Below are 17,193 nucleotides of genomic sequence, written 5' to 3'. Positions count from 1 at the left end.
TGACAGTAATTAATGTATAAAATAAATGTAATCTGTCTCTTACTGAAAACACAAGGGGAAGCAATTCAGCTGGAGCCCTGAGGAAAGGATTTCACTTACATTTACATTTAGTCATTTATCAGACGCTCTTATCCAGAACGACTTACAGTAAGTACAGGGACATTCCCCCCCCCGAGGCAAGAAGGGTGAAGTGCCTTGCCCAAGGACACAACGTCATTTGGCACAGCCTGAAATCAAACTGGCAACCTTTAGATTACTAGCCCGATTCCCTAACCGCTCAGCCACTTGACTCCCTGCACTTCAACAACAGTACACAAGCCACAGGTCTTGACTTGAGGATGGGATTCCTGAGACGCAGGCTCAAACATGAGGGGACGACTTTAACAGGGGAGCAAGTCTCAACATCCAAGTGGGAAACTGACAGTTCCAAATCTAAAATACTGACGTATAAGATCCTCTAATCAGTACAGTGTTGCCGGTGGTGTATTTACAGTCATCATTATAACAAGTTTAAACTAGTCTCTTACTCTGAGGACACAGGGTGAACAGATTTACCTGGAGGCCTAGGGCTTGCCCATTTTGTCTCTTTTGAATGCATTTGAAATGTGTCTTGACGTGGTGTAATTGCCAGGGATTATTCAACAATAGTAAAGTCCCTACCTCTCCGGTTCTACTGGAGGGGTGTGATTCCTGACGGGCAGGACCAAACACAAGGAGACAATGTCAACAAAACAGGTTGTCACGCACAGGGCCATGCCCCTGTTTAACCCTTGGGCTGCCTTCGGGTCATTGTGACCCACCTTTTGCGCCACGACGGTGGGTCACAATGATCCAAAGGCAGCACAAGGGTCAAGTTTATGTTTCCCCTGGCCTGGTGTTTTCTGTCGGTCTCCCTGGGTGTGTTCTGGTTCTGGTCCTAGTCTTGTCTCTCTCTCTCCAGGCTCCCTTGACATTTAGACATGTAACAGACGCTCTTATCCAGAGCGACTTACAGTAAGAACAGGGACATTCCCCCCGAGGGGTGAAGGACACAACGTCATTTGGCAAGGGCCGGGAACCGAACCGGCAACCTTCAGATTACTGGCCCGACTCCCTAACCGCTCAGCCACCTGGCTCTCTGGACCTCCTGTCTGTTCCCTTCGCTCGGCTATTGTCCATGTGTGATTATCCTGCCCTCTGTACTCCTCTTGGCAGTCCTTGTCGGCTCCTTGTCGTATGATGTGTGACTTTTCCCGCCGTGTACCCGTTTGTGGAACTTAAATACCTTTTGCTTTGGTGATCCTGCCTTACCAGCTTATGTCTCTGCGCTTGGGTTTACCCTGCTGAACTCCCCCTGACAGAGGGAGCACGTCAAAACGTTGACGAGTTGGGAAATGGACCGTTCAAAAGCGGATAGACTCATGCATGAGATCCTCTACCACAGTTTAATCATCTCTGCACTGTCACCATACCGACCGAGGTAAATCCCAGGGTAGAGTGGCTGGGTGAAGGTGGTCTGGACTCTGTGGAGGAGGGTCACTGTGTCAGAGACGACACTGTAGAAGGACAGAGTACCTGCCTTGTGATCCAGGTACACTCCTACTCTGGAGGACTGAGGGCCTGATACTAAAGTTATAAGATGGTTATGATTGAAATAATAACGTTCATTATAGCATTGTATAATCCAGGACATGTCATCGTTACCAAGAAAAGTGTCTGTTCTGCTTATGTCTTCATAGGAGACTCCTATAAAAACCTTGCCACCTCTCCATTCCATCTCCCAGTAACAGCGCCCAGACAGAGCCTCTCTACACAGCACCTGGTTGAAAAAGGTGAATCTATCTGGATGGTCAGAACATGGCACCCTTGCCCCACTTGAACACGTCACTGCCCTGTCCTCCTCAGACAGAGAGAGCTGTCTCTGTGCTGTGTTTGGGTCCAGTGAGAGCTGACAGGAATCTGGGAGCAGAGCCAGAGACCAGATCAGAGTTACAATAATAACATATTCATTCATGTGTCACCATGTTAAAGCTGCGGTTGTTGTGGATCAATGTTCATCATTCAACACGTGTCAGTGGAGAGAGACCTGGACACTTCAGAGACTCACATTTGAGAAGCTCAGCTCTGGTCTCTGGATGCAGTAGCAAATCCATAGAAGAGACTGTGGATACATAAACACACACACACAAGCAACAAATGTGCACACATTCACACATAGGCCCACATGAAGACACACATAAACAAACAGAAGCACAAATAAAATACATAGACATCATCTTTTTGTAAAATGTGATGTTTTTACTTTAGTGGGGATCCTCTTACAGTCCTTCACTGCTACCTAGAGAGAGAGAGAGAGAGAGAGAGAGAGAGAGAGAGAGAGAGAGAGAGAGAGAGAGAGAGAGAGAGAGAGAGAGTCAGAGACACAGAGAGAGAGAGAGAGAGAGAGAGAGAGAGAGAGAGAGAGAGAGAGAGACACAGAGAGAGAGAGAGAGAGAGAGAGAGAGAGAGAGAGAGAGAGAGGTAAACTTTGACTTTAAACATATCTTTAAACTATCTATATATTGGACAGTCAAAACTGCCAGTTAACCAACAGGTACACCACAACAGCCATTTTCTGAACATTTAAATTTCCAGACAAACCTAAAAAACTAAACTAAACCTCCCTAGTTACAACTTACCAAGCTCCAACCCCCCTCCCCATCCACTGTGCAGTGAGAAAAAGACAGACAGACAGACACGCACACAGACAGAAAGAGAGAGAGACAGCCAGCCAGCACTTTTTGACATTTTAAATAATCCTGCATGTAAACCTAGGTGGAGTTCGAACTTTGGACTCTTAAAAGACTACAAGATAACAATAGAGCTGTTTACAATGGAAGCTGTGTTTGTATCGGTCCAATGGTGATATACAGTAGTCCGAGCATTCTCTAATTTAAACTTTTCATACCCTGTTGCCAGATTAGAAACAAGTTGAATCTCATTCTGTATTTCACAGCATATTTCATCTCAGTAACATGATACACCTCACCTTATATGACAGCGTCTTGCAGCAGTAGAAAAGATTGTTTCAGAGGGGAGATTACCTGTTCTGTCAGAAAGGTGGGGGCTTAGAGAAGAAAGGAGCAGTGGGAAGGGTGAGAGAAAGAGAGAGAGGGAGACTTTATTTATGTAGCACATTTCATACAAGAATTGTAGCTCAAGGTGCTTTACATAAAATCAATTAAAACAATAAAAACAATAATACAAGTGATAAAAGTAATAATTAAAATAGCAACAATAATATAACTAATAAAAGTAGTAAAACCCTTCTGAGATAAAATTACTTAAATGCTTTGGTAAAAAGGTATGTTTTAAGCTGTCTTTTAAAAATGTCTAGCGAGAGAGAGGGAGAGAGAAAGGGAGGGATGGAGACAGAGGGTGTGAGAAAGCTCTACTTCTTCAAGCGTATTGGTTTCTTTTCATTTACATGGATGGGTAACAATCATTCATCAATGGTGCCCAAAGACAAAAACAAGCTAAAGGACAGAACTCTCATGTTTCTCCCTGTCACTTCGTGCTGTTTGTTGTGCCATTCCGCCCTCTGCTGGAAATATGCTGATACACCAACATTCACCGGAATTACAGAACGATCAGAATCATAACGATTGTATGTGTCCATTTCCCAACACAAAGGAAGCAGTTTAGAGAGATAGAGTTTGGGGAAAGGAGAGAAAAGAGGATAAGAGAGTTTTAGTTAATTTTGTCTTTGTAATAAGCAAGTGGATGTAGTTTAGAATCAGAGAGAAATAGACAGAAAACTGAACAGAAAGACTGTAGTAGGATCTGGTTTGGGCCAGTGACCATGAGACACAAACTGTTCTACACCCCCAAATAATGGGTGTCTATTAAATGAACAAGGGAAATTGGTGCAGGTTAAATACAACTAAAAGTGGGCTTCGATGTCCACAATGCTGTGCCCTACAAAGTGCCCTGTGGGGCATGCTCTCGCTAATTGAGTCATGGACAACACTAGGGGTGTCATATTTCAATACATATAATACCCTTGAATTAACTTATATTATGTTAACTGTATTTGATAGTAAAAGACAAAGTAAATTGTTGCCAACAATGTCACAGTGTAGCAAAGTAAAATACTAGTTTCCATTGTTATACTTGCACGGCTCTGTGCAGTGCAGTAGGTGCTCTATAAAAATAGGGCCCCTGTCTGTTAACAATGTGAAATTCAACACCTTGAAATGCTTTCAACCTTGAGTAGATATGGCTGTAATTGTAGCTCAATACATTTAATGTTTGTATATAAAACCTTTTTCCTCAGTCCCACATGTCGTTTTTCCTCAAGTCTTTGAATAAAGTTACCTTCTATGTTTGAATGAATGCAATACAGATGACCTAAGATGAGTGGACAGAAGAGTATATATAGAAATGTATAAAGGTAGTACAAGATATAATAAAAAGAAAAAACACCAGTTTCATATAGGACTAAATTTAAATAAATATACATAAATATTGTGAAATACACTTCCATATAGAGTAGCCCAATTACACTGTATAGAGTTTTAGGTTGGGGGTCTGGAGAGTTGTAGAAGTGTGGAGAGTGAGTGCTAGAATTAAGGTGACCTTTGAAACCTCGTATAATGTACTGATCTTGTTGGGTAACAAATGTTGGCAAACTCTCAACATCTCATAAACACCTCCACTACTATCCATAAAAAAAACCATAAAGCGAAAAGCTATTTTCAAGTCATACAGTCGTTAAATTCAATTATCTTTTCATCAGGAGGCCTGAGTGAATCATTAACAAGTTTCAGTTGGTTATTGAGAACACAAGGGAAACCGATTTACCTGCAATAGTTTTGCTTCCAACACATCAACTTTGAGAATTAACTCCTCGCTCACTTGTTTGTGTGTGTTTACAGTAGGCTTTCATTCGTCTGTTTGTGTTGAAGATTGAAATGCACAACAGGATCCACAAATTGTTGGTTAACACAGACTTAACTTTAATTCCCTATACAGTTACAAGCCACAGAGAAAACCAAGGTTAAAAAACACACCATTCAGAAGAGCGACGATCAAAAGAAGGTCAAAAGTCACCGCAGCACCTGAGAGCGTTGCAACACACGCGTGTACTGCACCTCGGGCATGATGAGCCTGAGACACAGCTCGCTAGCCGCCTCGCCACCCCCGCCGCCGCTGCCGCCCCGGCTAACGTTCACGGGGAGGTCGTAGCCCACGATGTCCACCTTGGAGCTGGGTTTCCACGGACGCAGGTCTTTGTTTTTGATCTGGACGGCGGTGCGTTGCTGCGGGAGCCCGCCCCCAAAGCAGCTCCGGATCACCCGCTCCTGCGCCCGCCGCAAGAGCCGCACCTCCCTCGCCACGCACGCCGGCCCCAGCACCGCCAGCTGCCGCCACAGCGAGGCGTTGAAGTGGTCGTAGAGGCGCGCGTCCAGGTGGTTCCAGGCGCGGATTTTGGTGGGGAGGCCGTTGGTGACGTTGTCCTTGGAGGCCGACGTGCGCATGTTGTGGTTGAGGTAGAGCACGTCCTCCAGGTCCCAGGACAGCAGGTGGCGGAGGAGGACCAGCGACTCCTCAAAGTGCTCGGCGATCATCACCAGCGAGAAGACGCGCTCCACCTCCGCCACGAACGCCCGGGCGTACACCTCGTCCGTCGATGGACGGTCCTTGTCCCCGCCAAGGTCAAAGGTCAGGGTGTTCCGGGCGTACATGGAGTATTTCTCATCGGGGCGGTAGTACCTCCACGGATCCTCCAGGAAAGCCTCTAGAGAGCCGTTGGGAACCCGTTTGAAGCTCTGACAGTGCTGGTTGAAGTAGCTGAACAGGGACTCGAACATGGAGCTGGGCTCCCTCAGTATGGTCACGTAGACGGTGTTGTTGGGCATCAGGCGTCGTAACTCGGCCCGGTTGAAGCGCATGTGATTGGTGATGATGTTAGGCGTGAGGTTGCGCAGGTGGACAAATTGGTCGCTGAAGGCGCGTGGGTAGCAGAACTGGTGGCCGCACGCCAAAATGGGCAGGCCCACGGTGAGCTTGTTGCGCTCGGCGAAGCGAAACAGCAGGTTCTGCATGGTGCTGCTGGCCGTCTTGTGGGTCTTCAGGAACAGGATGTTGGTGTGTTTGGGTTTGAGGCCCGAGGAGGAGGAGGAGTGGGAGCACAGGGCGGGACAGCCCAGGTGGAAGGCCTCCATCGTCCTGGGGGGGGGAGGGAAGATAATGGAGAGCAAGAGGAAAGGAAGGAGAGATAGAGTGGGGGGTGAGAGGGAGAGAGTTACCTATATAGCTATACAGCTATGCCTGTGTATTAAAATAGTTAATTTTGGTTCGCGTTTACTTGGTTCACTTTGGATCACACGTTCAGTGTTGACAAAAATGCTATACATATACAAGGATTCCACAGGGATATTGTGAATCTCCTAATATTTTCTCCCAAGCCATGGGAGAGTCAGGTGGCTGAGCGGTTAGGGATAGCGGTTGTCCATATCATTTACAGCACTGGCGCTGTATGTTATCATTGTCACAAAAATCATCCCTGAAGATATGGCCTAGGTATTTTGCTTTAGCAACTACGTTGAGCTCTTGCCCTGACAAGTAAAACGATGGAAGGCATAGCATCCTGTCCTCTTTCATTCTGGCAATCGTTACAACACTTTTTTTTACATTGAATTTGATGTCATACTGTAGTCCATAGTTTGAGCAGACTCTAAGCAGTTGCTGTAGGCCAGCACTATATGGAGACATAACATCATCATCCATATACAGATTAAAAAGAACAGGTGACAGTGTTCCACCTTGTCTAACCCCGTTGGTAACTGGGAAAGGAGCCAATGTTGTGTTCCCCCATCTGGCTTGCATAGTTTGATGGGAGTACTAATAATGCAAGATACGTATCAGTATGGGGGGACCCCTCGCTCTTGTAATTGTATTAACAGTTTACCATGATTAACACGGTCAAAAGCTTTCGATGTATCAAGGAAACATAAAAACATTGTTGAGCCATGGCTTATATACAAGTTATTTCAGTGCATATACACAAATCTGTGCCCTGTTTCTTTTTAAAACCAAATTGAATGTCAGTCGTTTTTATATATTGTTGTAGTCTATCAAATAGAATTTGTTCTAACACTTTAGAGAATATACTCGCTAGAGCGATTGGCCTGTACTTGTCTATGCTTGATACCTTACTTGTTTTGTCCTTAATAACTGGCACTAATAGTACAGGTAACATAGAGTCAAGCAATATGCATGCGCTAATAATCCAGAGAAACATGTAGCAATTAACACTGAGATTCTATGGCTTGCATACTTCAGGTATATGCACTGCATGGTGAATTAGGTCTACAATGATGATAAATGGATCAAACATTGTGCATGTAATGACTTATGTAATAAACTAAATGTCTACTTGTTTGTGGGGGTAAGACAATTTAACGAAAAATCAATACAATACATTTTAATCAACATGACATAAGTAATTGCTAACATAGGAAACAGCAGACAATTGTTGGCTACATAATCATTTGCATGAAAGTACCAGAACATTGGCAATTTGTTTTGCAGTAAAATAGTGAGGTACACATCACAGGGACTGTGAGCTCAAGTTAACACTTACGCATGTATGAGTGTGCATTAGTGTGTGTGTGTGTGTGTGTGTGTGTATGTGTGTGTGTGTGTCTCACCAGCTGCCCCCATGGTGGAGCAGGAAGCTGACTGTGCTGATTGCCACAAAGACCAGGAATATCTTCTTCTGAGACATCTCTGTGTACCTCACTGGAGCTGTAGAAGAACAGAGAGGGAAGAGAGAGAGAGAGAGAGAGAGAGTGGGAGAGAGAGAGAGAGAGAGAGAGAGAGAGAGAGAGAGAGAGAGAGAGAGAGAGAGAGAGAGAGAGAGAGAGAGAGAGCTTCTCCAAGCTTATTGGTTTCGTTTACAGATATGGTAACAATCATTCATACAAGGTGCCAAAAGACAGAATCAAGCTAAAGGAGGAGAGAACTCACGTTTCTCCCTGTCACGTTGTGCTGTTTGTTGTGTAATTTCGCCCTCTGCTGGACATGCTGGTACACCAACATTCACGGGAAATACAGAACAATCAGAATCAGAATAATCAGAACAACTGTATGTGTCCATTTCCCAACAGAAAGGAAGCAGTTTAGAGAGAGAGTTGGGGGAAAGAGAGAGAAGAGGACAAGAGAGTTTTTGTTTATTTTTTCTTTGTAATAAGCAAGTTGATGTAGTTTAGAATCAGAGAGAAACAGACAGAGAACTGAACAGAGACTGTAGCAGGATCTTGGTTTGGGCCAGTGACCATGAGACACAAACTGTTCTACACCCCCAAATAATGGATGTCTATTAAATGAACAAGGGAAAATGGTGTGGGCTAAATACAGCTATAAGTGGGCTTCTTCTAGACTGGAGGTGTTTAGCAACACTCTCAGGTCAGCTAGTATTCAGGTAAAGAAATAAACTGATGACAGTAACATTAGGATCACTAGGCTTTTTTTATTGCTTAACCAAAAACAAAACCATGAAACATTTTAATAATCAGTTATTCTCTATGCACCTCTCTGTCACCATCCATCTCTGAATTATGATCAACTTTAACTGATTTGTTCCTCACTATACTATAAACCAATGATACACAAGCTGAAAGAAAAAGATTTGAGCAAATAACTCAATTAAAACTAATATATTGTAATGTCTAGATACAATTAAAATAAAGCATGTTTCCTTCTTCATATTCCAGTTTAACCTATATTCTGTGAGACATTTTAAGAGCAATATTCTCATAAAGATTTCTCTTTATTGTACTCCTGTACCCAATCCTTCACTTTACCCAAAGCAGCCGTAGATTTGTCATAGACTGCTGTAGCTGCTGCTACTGCTGCTTCTCCTGCTGTTTCTGCTCCCTCAGCTGCATCAGCCCCAATCATCCCTCCTCCTAATCCTCCTAGTACTGCTCCTGTTCCTACCATATATTTCGCTGGAGATAATATACCTTTCGCTGCTGTACTCAACCATGTTCCTGCTGCTGCTTCTGTTCCTCCTCCTGATGCTGCTGTTCCTCCTCCTTCTACTACGAATCCTATTGCTTGAAAAGCTTCTGCTGTTGATCCTATCTCTTTTGCAGTTGATCTTAATTCTTTAGCGACTACTGTTATTATATACAAGGGTAAAAGTGCTGCTGTTGTAACTCCAAACACACCTCCCACCAAGACTCCTGTTGCTATGCCAGCCAATCTGACAGATAACTTGGTCTTCACTGTTTTCTTAATCTGTCTGTGAATCTCCTCATCAGACAGTTTACCCCCTGACTCCTCTCTTACTAACATCATCTCTGCTTGTAGTTCCTCCTGCACTGCCTGGAGTATCTCATTAGTGTAGCTGCCTCCTCCGTTCTGCTCCACCATCTGGTCGATGGTCTTCAGTAGCTCTGACACCTGGAACTGGTTGATGCTCTTCCTGTCCTGCTGACCCTGGTTCCAGTGCTCATTGTCGATAACATGACAGCGGCCTCCACACTTCTTCACCAGTTGACTCACCTCTTTGTTCTCTAGCACATAATCCTGGAGGGGTTTACCTTTGAGTTGATATCCATGAGTGAAAAGGACTGTAGCATATTTGAAAGCTTCATTTGAAAACGATTGTTGGATTTTTGTAATGATTTCTTTCTCATGAACAGTAAATTTCTCCACTTTGAGCACAATTAGAAATGCATGAACACCTCCGGCAGACTCTGTCATACAATTAATTATTTCTTTCCTCTGCTCATCGTCAGAGATCCTGGTGTCAAAAAAACCTGGTGTGTCGATCAAAGTGACATGTCTTCCCTCTACGATCCTGGACTCAGGTTTACATTTCTCTGTTAAGGAGTTAGAGGAACTGGATGTATGGAACACTTCCTCCCCACCAAATATGGTGTTTCCTGTGCTGCTCTTTCCAGCACCAGTTTTTCCCAGCAGAACAATCGTCCTGTCTCTGGAACCTACAGGAAAGGAACATATCTTCATTAGCATTTTAGAATCCTATCATGGAACCGTCCATGGGGAGTCAGGTGGCTGAGCGGGTAGAACATCGGGCTAGTAATCTGAAGGTTTCCAGTTCGATTCCCGGCCGGTGCACATGACTTTGTGTCCTTGGGCAAGGCACTGCACCCTACTTGCCTCGGGGAGAATGTCCCTGTACTTACTGTAAGTCGCTCTGGATAAGCGTCTGCTAAATGACTAAAAATGTACTGTAAATGGTTTTAAAAAAGTGAGGAAAGATGTGAATTTGCCATGGCCATATTAACTATTTCACTAACCGTATCTCACTAACATAACTAGTCTGTACAATAAATATTTTTAGTTGTACAAAATTAACAAATAATTTGGGGGAATATTTTTACATAATTGACCTTTTTATACACATTAGGTTACAACTCACAAGAAGGTAACTATGCAGAAAATGGGAGTATAACCACCACCAGCTGGTCATTTCTGGAATTACTTTAAGCACACTTACACTCGCCGACGCAGAGCACCACCACGGCGGCAGACAGGATGAAGCAGATGCAGTAGACCGCCATGTCCCACTTGAGGGTGGCGTGGCCGTCGTAAGCCAGGGGCTCTCTGACCAGGATGAAGATTAGCTACGACACGGATGTCTGGCACACCTTGATGAGGCTGGTTAAAACGTAGCCTACTTTGGTCAAATGTCGTTTATCATTTAAGGTAATAAGTAGTGTTTTATCCAGTATTCCACCACCCAACTATGGGTCCAACTACTTTAATGTCATACTTCTATTGAATAGAATATAATCACAATAATAAATCATTATTTAAAAAAAAAAAAATAATAAATTATGCAAGGTAATACTCACCCACTATACTCCTTTAAACAAATGATTCGCTCTGTCTCACACAGAAACACCAAATGGAAATGGAAGGGAGTGGTTTATTTGGAGAGAAAAATAGGGAGGGGGGAAATGGACTTCCTTCCTATCAAACACTGGAGTCAATTTGATAAAAAACGAAGACAAAGAGCAATACAATCGCTGTTCAATTGAAGTAAAAAAAAAAATACGTAAGTCAAAAATGTTGACGTAAGCAACAGTGGTCTGCGGAAATGTTGGTCATACATCAACACCATCTTTCAAAAACCAGATACCATTCATATGTTGCTAGCTTATCGTCCTATATATCTAAATGAAAAGACATGGAGAGAAACATGCAGTATTTAATACAAAGGAGAGAAAAAAGCAAACATGCACACATCTTATCGTTTGGACAACGTTATACATTCCTTAATTTTCAAAAGACAACAACAAAAGATAAATATGACAAAGTTCAAGATTTATTTAACGTGATTGAAAGGTTCAACTTTGGTCTTTCTGACCTTGAGTCAGTAGCTGTCTTTGACCTCCTATCCCCCTCCATGTCATCCTGAGAAGTAATAACACTGTTCTATTCCTTCCCCATGCTCCATCACAGTTCATCCTACACCCCTCCCCCCCTCCCCATCACCATCCCTTGTTCCTCCTCCCTCCTTCACACACTGACAAACACCAGCCTAGCAGAGTAAGCCAAGTCCGCCACGTACAGCAGGAAGTTGAGGGCAGTGAGCACCGCCACGGCAACCAGCCGAGGCTGCTGGCGGCCGCTGCCATGGTAACGCTTGTCGAACTGAAAGACGGGCCAGATGATGGTGGCCGTCAGGTACATGACCACCGCCAGCAGGCCGTAGGCAGACAGGAATTTGGCGAAGGGGAACGGGAGGCAGCCGGTGCACTCGCCGACGCAGAGCACCACCACGGCGGCAGACAGGATGAAGCAGATGCAGTAGACCGCCATGCACCACTTGAGGGCGGCGTGGCCGTCGTAAGCCACGGGGTCGCTGACCAGGATGAAGATCAGGCACGCCACAGACGTCTGGCACACTTTGAGGAGGCCCGGGGCCGTGGCCATGTAGCCCGCCACCTCGCCTGGCCGCGCCCGCGCCAGGCTCACCTCGCCCAGGTAGGCCACAGTCGCCAGGCAGGAGAAGACTGTGGCGGCGATGCGGCAGTCGCGCGGCTCCCCGCGCCAGCTCCCTCCCTGGAGGAAGTAGAGGGGGTAGATGACGGAGGCGGAGAGGCAGAGCAAGGCCGCGTAGCAGGCTAGGGTGATGGGGAAGTTGGTCCAGGAGACTGGGGTGCGAGCCTGGAGGCCAAACTGCTCCACCAGGAGAACCAGCAGGGTGCCGGCGAAGCTAAAGGCCCAGCAGAAGATGCACCAGTCGGCCATGCCGCCGTGGGGGAGCATGGCTCCGTGGGCGGAGACGCTGAAGGCCACGCAGGAGAAAACCAGGGCAGCCACACGGACCCACAGCAGCTGGGAGGAGGGCAGCAGCACCAGCGGCATGATGGGAGAGCGCTATTCACAGGCAAGGGCTAGGAGTTGTGGGATTTGTAGTTTCTGGGACTTGTAGTCCCAACAGAGTTTAATGGCGCAGGTGACTTGGTGAGAGGTGTGTCTAGGGTTGATGGTGGACCACAGTCAAGGGCTAAGAGTTGTGGGATTTGTAGTCTCTGGTTCTTGTAGTCCCAACAGAGTTCAATGGCGCAGGTGCGGAGTGTGTCTAGGGTTGTGCTGTCCCAGACGCTGTAACCCTGTTGAAGGAAAGGGGAGTGTGTTACAGGATATCACTAGTGACTCAAAACAAAACTGAAACCCTTGTAAAACTAAGTTATTATAAGACCGGTGGCCGTACTTTCACATACATCCTTTCCCACAGCTACATCCGTTGACACAGCTTGAGAATTAAAAGAGATCTTATATTTCGCTTTATTGCAGGCTTATATGCACATTCAGTTACTCATATTGAAGATTGTAATATACAATTTTTTTATGCCAGCAAAGGCCATTTTGCCCTTCTTTGTAATTACCATCAAATTTACATTTTATTCACCACCTATGAATAAGATTTTAATATCAGACTCCATGAAGCGTAGGTCTGTTCAGACTACACTAATTAACCCTGAGTGCTTAGTAAAACTTATAGTATTCTGACAGTACAGTAAGTTACAGTCGAATGTGCGTTTACGACACACACAGATCTCTAATGAGGATGTGAACTCTGCTTGACTCTTGTGGCTTCGACCCGTGAGAGGGCTGGGAACGTTCACAGAAAGACGGAAAGTCCCTCAAATAACCAGGGAGAAATGCTTTAATTTTTGACTCTTGCGCCCTCTGGTGTTGTCACGCGTGACGGTCTACTTTGTCATCGAAAAACGGTTTTAGGAAAGTTAGGTTCAAAGGCGTGTGTTGGGGCGTACGATGCGTGCGTCCCTAAAAATGTCAAGAGGTTATTGAAATCCGAAATTCTATTGGTGTGGTACTGCACTGTGTAAACTAAATAAGTCTGCCGACTTGTTATTGATATTAGAGATTATTTCCGATAAACGTTTTTTCACTCGTCGATGAATTCTCTACTGTTATGCATGTTAGGTCAGTTTCCTCCAGTTTTGGACGAGACTTAAAGCACTAAGGAATGTCTGTGACTCCCATTCCTGTAACATTAAACCTTGAATGAACTGGCCACATGAATTTACAATAACAAGCCAAGTATTTATTATCTTAATATTTTTTTTGTATATAAAAATTTATGACATTCTGTTCTTAATGAACATCAACTCAGTTATCTTCCATTAACTCCATGTATTAGGCTATATTACAGTAAGCTAGAGGGGGAATTAGTCAGAGCTCAGAGCCATTTCCTCTGGGGTGTGTGAGCATAACCCAGGAAGTTGCATTAACGCAGGAAGCCATTCAAGCCCAAACACAGGTTCCATTGCAAGAACATACATGTAGAGTATCTCGCAATTTCACATCGTAAATGCTCAACATGCACATCAAAACTACATGTAATCACCATCATGAATCGACATTTCCATCAACCCATGAAGTCTTAGTATACATGGTTGGATCGATGTGTATTTGTGTAAGCACTGGGCAAAGACGCGATTTATGGTTTATCAGTTGACATATTTTGATGCTGGTATGAGCTCAATAGAGCGAGATGAAACCAAGGGAGAGGCAGCTAAATCTTTTTTTGCGTTTTGGACGTCCATATGGACGTCCATAGACTGACGGCGATGGCTGCTGATCTTTGCATGGATGGACGGACGGCGATGCTGTTCAGAGTGCCGTCCATAGAGGGAGCATATATTTTGGACGGCGTCATAGCCGTCCATATGGACGGCGATGCTGTTCAGAGTGCCGTCCATAGAGGGAGCAGATATTTTGGACGGCGATGGATTAGCAGGGACGTCCCTCGTGCCGTCCATAGAGGGAGCAGATATTTTGGACGGCGTCATAGCCGTCCATATGGACGGCGATGCTGTTCAGAGTGCCGTCCATAGAGGGAGCATATATTTTGGACGGCGATGGATTGAATGTTTAGCAGGCTGTTGAGCTAACAGAACTGCCGAAGGCTACCATAGCATGTAGCTAGCTACATTAACTTTGGATGACTCAATCTTTTGTCAAGTTAATTTGTATGAATTGCATGTTAGTGCAATATTTACGCCTTTATTCTGTTTTTTTTACATAATCAGCAGTATGATCTCATGACAATATAGACTTGAAAAACAATATGTTATGGTTTGGGTTTGCCTATAGGCTACATTTATTTTAATTATTTCGAGAATTGTTAATAAAGACTCATTTAAAAGGTTAACATTTGGAGTGTTAGGCCCATAGGCTATTACGTTTTGCATTTGTCTCCGCTCAAAGTGGTTCGTGCGCAACATTGGAGCTACTGACTGGTGGCTCCAAATCCACCCATAAAACACTTTAAACTGACGGCTTAAAAGACCTAAAGGGCAATGTATTTCATAGGGTCATAACACAATGTTAAAATCTTAATTGAGTCTTTATTAACAATTCTCGAAATAATTAAAATATATGTAGCCTATATCTAGGCAAACCCTAACCATAACATATTGTTTTTCAAGTCTGTATTGTCATGAGATTATATTGTTGATTGGCCTACTTTTGTATGTTAAAAATAAAATAAAGGCGTAAATATATAGCCTTCACTTAAATGCAATTAATACAAAATAACGTGACAAAACTTATTGAGTCATCCACGGTTGCTGTAGCTACATTCATGGTAGCCTTTGACGGCTTTGGTTTGGCTCAACACATCGTATTGTGTTTTGCATTGGTCTCCGCTCCAAGCGAGTGTTTGTTGTTTTGCGTTTGTCTCCGTGCGCAAAGTTCGTGCGCAAGATTGGAGCTACTGACTGGTGGCTTCAAATCCACCCATAAAACACTTTAAACTGACGGTTTAAAAGACCTAAATGGCAATGTATTTCATAGGGTCATAACACAATGTTAACCTTTTAAATGAGTCTTTATTAACAATTCTCGAAATAATTAAAATAAATGTAGCCTATAGGCAAACCCAAACCATAACATATTGTTTTTCAAGTCTATATTGTCATGAGATCATACTGCTGATTATGTAAAAAAACAGAATAAAGGCGTAAATATTGCACTAACATGCAATTCATACAAATTAACTTGACAAAAGATTGAGTCATCCAAAGTTAATGTAGCTAGCTACATGCTATGGTAGCCTTCGGCAGTTCTGTTAGCTCAACAGCCTGCTAAACATTCAATCCATCGCCGTCCAAAATATATGCTCCCTCTATGGACGGCACTCTGAACAGCATCGCCGTCCATATGGACGGCTATGATGCCGTCCAAAATATCTGCTCCCTCTATGGACGGCACGAGGGACGTCCCTGCTAATCCATCGCCGTCCAAAATATCTGCTCCCTCTATGGACGGCACGAGGGACGTCCCTGCTAATCCATCGCCGTCCAAAATATCTGCTCCCTCTATGGACGGCACGAGGGACGTCCCTGCTAATCCATCGCCGTCCAAAATATCTGCTCCCTCTATGGACGGCACTCTGAACAGCATCGCCGTCCATATGGACGGCTATGACGCCGTCCAAAATATCTGCTCCCTCTATGGACGGCACTCTGAACAGCATCGCCGTCCGTCCATCCATGCAAAGATCAGCAGCCATCGCCGTCAGTCTATGGACGTCCATATGGACGTCCAAAACGCAAAAAAAGATTTAGCTCTGAACAGCATCGCCGTCCATATGGACGGCTATGACGCCGTCCAAAATATCTGCTCCCTCTATGGACGGCACTCTGAACAGCATCGCCGTCCGTCCATCCATGCAAAGATCAGCAGCCATCGCCGTCAGTCTATGGACGTCCATATGGACGTCCAAAACGCAAAAAAAGATTTAGCTCCTACTGAACCAAGGGCAGCGGAAACCGAGTCGGTTACAGGGTTGTAAGGATGTGGTTTCCCCCTTGTGCAGAATATGGGGTGTGGTATACCCCCTGTACTTTATGGTTATGGTTTGATATGACTAACATTTTAGTCGACCACGAAACTTTTTCACAAGAACCAGACTTGATGAAAACGCTGCTAGATGGTACAAGAAAAGAAAAAGGCCAACAATATGTAAAATGTCAGTAGGATAAAAGAAAATGAACTCGTAAGAAAAGCATAATAACGGATAGCGACACTACCCTGAGCTCTAAACTCTTTGACATCAAAACTATTCAACACCTGAAACTGCTACATTCAGAGCCTTCTTGCTAAATACAGCCCAACACGAAGAAGATAGAAGAACACTGTCTAATCTACGGAACATGGGTCGCAAGGGAAGAAGATATTTTCCTCTTACCTATATTCTACTCTCATTATTTTGACTTCTCCTCCGCAAACTTTTCGACAGTGCGTTTTTAAGCACACTGCTCGCGGCAACTTTCATCAACTAGGCTTGAAATCTTCTCACATCCCCACGCCCCGTGTTGACCAAATTTGGATAAAACTGTTGAATCCTTTTTCCCCCCACACAGATCGTCATGGATGGTCTCGCACGCCCCCTTGCATTTACAGTAGGCATTTGAAACGAATAGTTCAGTTAATCAACTATGTGTGCACTGTTTATGATTAACAGCCTTGTCTAACATTTCTAAATGTTGTATTAAATCTATTTCACATCATGTCATCCATACATATGATACTTCCCCATAATAATAGAATGGTTTATGAAAACTGACCTGTTTTAAAGAGAATCGGAATCTGCAGTGCGGTAAAATGACCAGCTGAGGGCACCACAGTTCCGTCACGCTCTCACTAGGTCAT

General features: G+C 44.3%; 3 protein-coding genes and 1 long non-coding RNA gene across 5 annotated transcripts; all 4 read right to left on the bottom strand.

The window, feature by feature from the left end:
• Positions 1–1,037: 1,037 nt before the first annotated feature.
• LOC124489104 lies at positions 1,038–3,131 on the bottom strand. Its single transcript, XR_006958752.1, has 3 exons — positions 3,008–3,131; positions 2,087–2,317; positions 1,038–1,938 (listed from the first exon to the last, which is right to left on the bottom strand). It is a non-coding gene; the product is annotated as an uncharacterized LOC124489104 (long non-coding RNA).
• Positions 3,132–4,347: 1,216 nt separating this feature from the next.
• Positions 4,348–8,122, bottom strand: gal3st3 (galactose-3-O-sulfotransferase 3). 2 transcript variants are annotated; one of them, XM_047051693.1, is made up of 3 exons: positions 7,993–8,122; positions 7,674–7,770; positions 4,348–6,189 (listed from the first exon to the last, which is right to left on the bottom strand). In XM_047051693.1, the coding sequence occupies exons 1-3, from the start codon at positions 8,120–8,122 to the stop codon at positions 5,067–5,069; spliced, it is 1,350 nt and encodes a 449-aa protein (XP_046907649.1). In that variant the 3' UTR covers positions 4,348–5,066. The 2 variants fall into 2 exon arrangements, with proteins under 2 accessions (XP_046907649.1, XP_046907651.1); XM_047051695.1 differs by lacking the exon at positions 7,993–8,122 and having other exon boundaries at positions 7,674–7,852.
• Positions 8,123–8,482: 360 nt separating this feature from the next.
• On the bottom strand, positions 8,483–10,922 carry LOC124489064 (GTPase IMAP family member 7-like). The gene is made up of 3 exons (XM_047051696.1): positions 10,854–10,922; positions 10,496–10,656; positions 8,483–9,977 (listed from the first exon to the last, which is right to left on the bottom strand). The coding sequence occupies exons 2-3, from the start codon at positions 10,557–10,559 to the stop codon at positions 8,779–8,781; spliced, it is 1,263 nt and encodes a 420-aa protein (XP_046907652.1). The 5' UTR covers positions 10,560–10,656; positions 10,854–10,922; the 3' UTR covers positions 8,483–8,778.
• A 436-nt stretch (positions 10,923–11,358) lies between these two features.
• On the bottom strand, positions 11,359–16,871 carry myadma (myeloid associated differentiation marker a). The gene is made up of 2 exons (XM_047051697.1): positions 16,730–16,871; positions 11,359–12,620 (listed from the first exon to the last, which is right to left on the bottom strand). Exon 2 carries the CDS (start codon positions 12,370–12,372, stop codon positions 11,521–11,523), a length of 852 nt encoding a protein of 283 aa, XP_046907653.1. The 5' UTR covers positions 12,373–12,620; positions 16,730–16,871; the 3' UTR covers positions 11,359–11,520.
• Positions 16,872–17,193: the final 322 nt, after the last annotated feature.

Source organism: Hypomesus transpacificus, unplaced genomic scaffold, assembly GCF_021917145.1.
Source record: "Hypomesus transpacificus isolate Combined female unplaced genomic scaffold, fHypTra1 scaffold_170, whole genome shotgun sequence".
Taxonomy (NCBI): Eukaryota; Metazoa; Chordata; class Actinopteri; order Osmeriformes; family Osmeridae; genus Hypomesus; species Hypomesus transpacificus.
This window is presented reverse-complemented; position numbering and strand designations above follow the sequence as displayed.

What these genes read in the sequence shown, in the direction of transcription:
- myadma (XM_047051697.1), bottom strand. Translation starts at nt 12,372, where the DNA reads ATGCCGCTGGTGCTGCTGCCCTCCTCCCAGCTGCTGTGGGTCCGTGTG.
- gal3st3 (XM_047051693.1), bottom strand. Translation starts at nt 8,122, where the DNA reads ATGGACACATACAGTTGTTCTGATTATTCTGATTCTGATTGTTCTGTA. An exon ending in ACAACGTGACAGGGAGAAAC is followed by an intron (nt 7,771 to 7,992) that starts GTGAGTTCTCTC and finishes GTTCTTCTACAG; the next exon opens with CTCCAGTGAGGTACACAGAG. An exon ending in CTCCACCATGGGGGCAGCTG is followed by an intron (nt 6,190 to 7,673) that starts GTGAGACACACA and finishes TCCCCCCCCCAG; the next exon opens with GACGATGGAGGCCTTCCACC.
- LOC124489064 (XM_047051696.1), bottom strand. Translation starts at nt 10,559, where the DNA reads ATGGCGGTCTACTGCATCTGCTTCATCCTGTCTGCCGCCGTGGTGGTG. An exon ending in GGTGCTCTGCGTCGGCGAGT is followed by an intron (nt 9,978 to 10,495) that starts GTAAGTGTGCTT and finishes CCTTTCCTGTAG; the next exon opens with GTTCCAGAGACAGGACGATT.